At 44.5% G+C, this 5,394-nt stretch overlaps 1 protein-coding gene across 1 annotated transcript; it reads right to left on the bottom strand.

The window, feature by feature from the left end:
• Window positions 1-4,383: 4,383 nt before the first annotated feature.
• LOC114492009 (ferritin heavy chain-like) lies at window positions 4,384-5,066 on the bottom strand. The gene has a single exon (XM_036012352.1). The coding sequence runs from the start codon at window positions 5,064-5,066 to the stop codon at window positions 4,590-4,592; it is 477 nt and encodes a 158-aa protein (XP_035868245.1). The 3' UTR covers window positions 4,384-4,589.
• Between the last annotated feature and the right edge of the window lie 328 nt (window positions 5,067-5,394).

The following is a 5,394-nucleotide window of genomic DNA, read 5'->3' as shown; positions in this document are numbered from 1 at the left end:
GGCAAGAAGGGGCTGGAAAGAAATATTCCAAGTCATGAAAGAAAAGGACCTAGATCCCAGATTACTCTATCCAGCAAAGCTATCATTTAGAATGGAAGGGCAGATAAAGTGCTTCTCAGACAAGGTCAAGTTAAAGGAGTTCATCATCACCAAGCCCTTATTTTATGAAATGTTAAAGGGACTTACCTAAGAAAAGAAGATTAAAAAAAAACATGTATAGTAAAAGGACAGCAAACTCACAATTATTAACAACCACACCTAAAGCAAAACCAAAAGAAACTAAGCAAACAACTAGAACAGGAACAGAACCACAGAAATGGAGATCACATGGAGGGTTAGCAACAGGGGAGTGGGAGGAGGAGAGAGGGGGAAAAGGTACAGAGAATAAGTAGCGTAAATTGTAGGCTGAAAATAGATAGGGGGAGGGTAAGAAAAGTATGGGAAATGTAGAAGCTAAAGAACTTATGACACATGAACATGACTAAAGGGGGGGATAAGGGTGGGAGAGGGTGTACAGGGTGGAGGGGAGTAAAAGGGGGAAAACGGGACAACTGTAATAGCATAATCAATAAAATATATTTTTAAAAGATTTTCATTAAAAAAATAAAGAAAAAAAACAATTGAATCTAAAAAACAAAATAAACAAACAAGCAGAACAGAAACAGAATCAATATATAGAGAGAACATTTTGATGGCTGCCAGATGGGAGGGAGGTTGTGCGGGTGGGGGTTGAGCAAAAAAGGAGAGGGGGCGTTGGGGGTAGGCAAAAAAGGAAGGGATTAAGAAGTACAAATTGGTAGTTACAGAATAGTCATGGGGATGGAAAGTACAACATAGGAAATAGAGTAGCCAAAGAACATATATGCACGACCCATGGACATGGACAACAGGGTAGGATTGCTTGAGGGAGTTGGGGGGCTGGGTGGAAGAGGGCAAAGAGGGAAAAACTGGGACAAGTGTTAGCATGATCAATAAAATGTAATTTAAAAAAAGAAGAGTTTTTGATGTGTATGTATGCATTCAGCATCCAACATGACTTCCAAACAAAGGAAGACTCATTACCTAAGACAGGCTCCATCGCTAATATATCATCAATACTTATGAGTGGTCGATGCCTACCAGTCATTGAGAGCCTTCTTCTCGGTTGGAATTTTAATCATCATATCGGATAGTGGGCATTACTATCTCCATTTTCTAATGGCCCAGGACAGTTATGCTGGACAGCCAGGGAGGCAGTAGCAGGGTTTGAGCTCAGGCCTGTCTGGCTCAGCAGCTAAGATCCCTTATGCCATCAATCAAAATAAGCTTATCTGTCTCTCTTAATCTGACATGCACTGCGTGAACTTTATAACATTGCTGATATGTGACCATTTTGTGCTACATTTTGTTTGGTTCATCCTAGCAGTAAAAAGCTTTATCTTTTAGAATATGACCACAAAGCCGTCTAGAGAAAGAAGGATGCAGAGTGCTCTCAAGGGAAGAAAGACTTGTACAGGATGAGGGTAGGGGTACCTGGCCAGCAGCAGGTGCTAACAGGAAGGACACCTGACTGCTAAGCCTGCAGTGGGGGAGACCAGGTGGCTCCCTTCCCCCACTTTACCAAAGGCAACCCTTGGGTTCTGCCCTGACCCCCAACCCTCTGAAAATACAGCATGGGCAGGGCTCAGTATCAGCCATTTGCAACTTGGGGAAACAAATTTCTTTACTACCTAAAAAGCTATGATTACTGTGTTTTTAAAACTGACTTTGAGAGCAAGAACCATATTATTAGATACCCTATAAACAGTACTTGGCTCATTGTGAAAGCTTAATAGATATTTTAGAATTAGAAGAAAAGTCACAATAAATCCTTTGTTTCTGGAAACAAAAGCTCTCTGGCTTCTGCTACCCCACTCCCCATCTTGAGAGTGCTCTGCAAACAGTGGCTGGGACTGGCAGAGTTGCAAAAGAGCCTCCACACCCCTGCACGCAGCCAGCCTGGGGCCTCCTCTTTTCTCCAGGGAGTGATAGTCCCACCACCTCATCCAGGTAGTTATTTTAATTCCAACTTGGGTGAGAGTAACAGGAAACCCTGTGGAATGATATATAATTTCAATAAAACCATTTCCATGCTATCATCAGAAAAGTAGATGCTTAGGTGTTTGTTGAGCCTCCCCACTGGTTACTGCAGCCAGACAGGTACATTGAGCATTGATTTTGCTGTTGGGGGCTTAAGAATCTACTCAGGGAGACTTGGACTATGGCACAGGGGTAGGTAGAGAGGCAATGCTGTCCCTCCTGATTGTAATTCAAAGACATTGGTGAGGATTCTCTAGGAGGCATGGGTTGCAGGAAGAGGAGGATCTAGAAGGCAACCAGAGGGTAGGTGAGGAAGATCACATTAGGAAGGGTGTGTAGGTGGGGAAAGGAAGATGAGGTGGGAGAGAAGTTATGGGGAGGAGCAGGGTTTGAGGAAGAAAAGGGGAGACGTCACAGGTACCATGTTATGGAGAGCCTTGACAGTCTGTAGGATGAGAAGCCACCTGTGTTTGTACTGTGTGGACAGCTCTCAGACGTTCACATAGCTTATCTCATTGGGCTCCACAGCAGCCATCTGAGGTCCGGTGTTACTCCACTCACAGGTGAGGACATGAGTCACGGGACTCATCCACAGTCATATAGCTTTTCAGAGGAAGAACCTGAATGCAAACCCAGGCCCACATTCCACATTCTTTGCTCTAAGACCCACTGCTTAAAGATCACACAGTCCCCCTTTCCCATGTGGAGTCTAATAATAAAACAGTGGTGCCTCATGTTTACTGACTGTCTTTCATCCATCTGCTCTTGTGAAATGATCACATGTCAGTTACTCAACTTAGGTATTAGAAACTTTCTCTTTTTACAGAACCAAAACTAAATTATGGGCAAGTGACAGAAAAAAAGATGTAATTTTCTGATAGACAACCACTTCCTGGCACTTGGTAGCATCCATGGGGAGGTAATTGGGATGAGGGGGTCACCACCAGGAGGAGCTGAACGAAGTGTTTGGAACAATACAGTGATAACTAGAGGAAGGGAGATTCCTGCATTCCTGGGCTTGAGCCATGCTTCAATTAGCAGAGTTTTTATGAGAGCCACAAAAGCATGTTAACCTCGTGACTTTAGGACTTGCTCAGAAGTGAGTTCTTTCCCCACACTCCCTGCCTCTGTGGGTGACCAGTTTCATCACTTAATATTCAACATGAAATGAAATACATAAAACAGTAACAAAATCACTGACACCAGATGTGATGCCAAGTGCTCAGAATTACCCAAACAGCTGAACCAGGGCTGCCACTCACACTTTTCCAGCTTCTGGGCAGGAAAATGACCCTGTGGGGATCTGCTGGGACTGGGGCTCAGCTGCAGCTGTCAGCTCAGCTTGGGGAGCCCTTGTCGTTGAAGGCTTGCCAGCTTGGTGGTTCTCTGGGATGGTAGCCCCCAGAGGCTCCCTTTCAGCTGCTCTCCTTTGTATAATCAGTTGTTTTCCAGTGTGTACACCCCCTGATAGGACTCCCCAGCTGCTCCAGGAAGGAGCTCCCCTTATACCTTCTTCTCATTCCATTTTCCTGAGGAGTCAGATCTCCCCACTAATCATTGCATAGTCAGTCACATGAAGACACTAATGAGTTTAAGAGGCAAACAACCCCCCTTAAGATGCTGCTAAATACCCACTGCTCAGAAATACAGCTGTGTCTTGCATGCATCCTCCCTCATTTTCCATCATCACTGAAAATAGGATGGGATAGGGGCTTTGTTTCACTCTGTACAGCTGCGTCTCTGTGACACACGTCAAAGGAGATGCCATTCCATCCTCATCTCCCAGGCTCACAGTAAGTGGCCTCCACCTCTTTGTATTGGATGGAACAGTTTGAATAAGTAGTTGTATATTCATTCTTCATTTGTTCCCACTTGCCGCAAGATGGATTTGCATTTAACAGAATTACAACACCATAACACTCCATTTTAATTATGGCCAGTGGCAGCTGGTATCCCAGTTCACAATCAACTTTTTGTTAAGGATATGTGATTCACATATATTTATTTCTTACTCAAAGATGGGGACACAGTTTTCTTTTCTTTTTTGGAGGGGGTGGTACCAAATTACATTTGAAGGAATGGTACAAATGAAGGACATAAGTGGACGATTGGTACAAGTTATAGACAAGGTAAAGGTAACTCCAACATGCACATACTGCTTTGGTGACCAGGGATGTTACGCATGTGGCTGTGGAAAGGCAGCCTGAGGCTTATTAGCTCTCTGTACTGTCTCCCAGAGTGTGTTTGTCAAAGAAATTGTCCACCATGTCAAACCCAGGGACCGCCAGCCTACACAAGTTGGTTACATGGTCCCCCAATTCTATAATGGATTTCACCTGCTCATTCAGGTAGTGCGCCTCAATGAAGTCACACAGATGAGGATCATTTTTTTCAGTGGCCAGCTTGTGCAAATCCAGTTGTGACTGATTCACACTTTTTTCCAAGTGCAATTACCCATCCATTGATTTCAGCCCATTCTCCTAGTCATCGTGTTCTGGTTTCTTGATATCCTGTAGGAAGATTTGGCCACCTCATTGGTCCTGCAGCTTCATCAGTTTCTCAGTATGCTCCCTCTCCTCATGAGACTGGTGAAGAAAACATTCGGCAAAGTTCTTCAAAGCCACATCATTGCGGTCAAAATAGTAAGACATGGACAGGTAGACATAGGAAACAGAGCTCTGGGTTGACCTGGTGGTTAATGGCGGCCTCGAGTCCTGTGGTAGGTTCTGGCGCACCTGCGAGACCGATGTGGTTGTGATAGCGGCTGAGGACAGGCAGCTTCGCGGCACTGGAGTGGTGGCAGGAAACTTGGGGTGGTCCAAGAGCGTTGTTAGGGGTGGCAGAAGGATGGATCTGGGCAGCAGGCTGGGATGGGAGGGCGTGAGCACCAGGTTCCATCCAAGCACTGTTGAAGCAGGAAACCCCAGTGACTCTTGGAGAAGACTGTCTGGAGCCGTTTTCAATGGACTTGTGCTTATCTGACTTAAACACTGGGAAGGTCGTAACATGATCTGTTATCGTTTGCTGCTCCCAGGTCCTAAGAGCCCTCATGGTCTTATAAAACCCCATTAAAACTCATGGAGCCTGTTCTTCTGACTTCATTCCTAATGCTTTGCATAAACAGTCCCCTTAGACTTGCATCAGAAGTCCTTTGGAATAAAAACAGGCCACAGGAAACTATTTACAGGTAGAAAGAACATAAAGAAATTTTCTTCATTCCTTTGTTCATTCAATAAACAAATTCAGACAATAGAGAAGCAACTGCATATATTGTCAGAAGACAGTAAGAATCATGAAAAGAAATCAATTTGGATAAGGGAATAGAGTGTGATGGGC

Source organism: Phyllostomus discolor, chromosome 1, assembly GCF_004126475.2.
Source record: "Phyllostomus discolor isolate MPI-MPIP mPhyDis1 chromosome 1, mPhyDis1.pri.v3, whole genome shotgun sequence".
Lineage (NCBI taxonomy): Eukaryota > Metazoa > Chordata > Mammalia > Chiroptera > Phyllostomidae > Phyllostomus > Phyllostomus discolor.
This window is presented reverse-complemented; position numbering and strand designations above follow the sequence as displayed.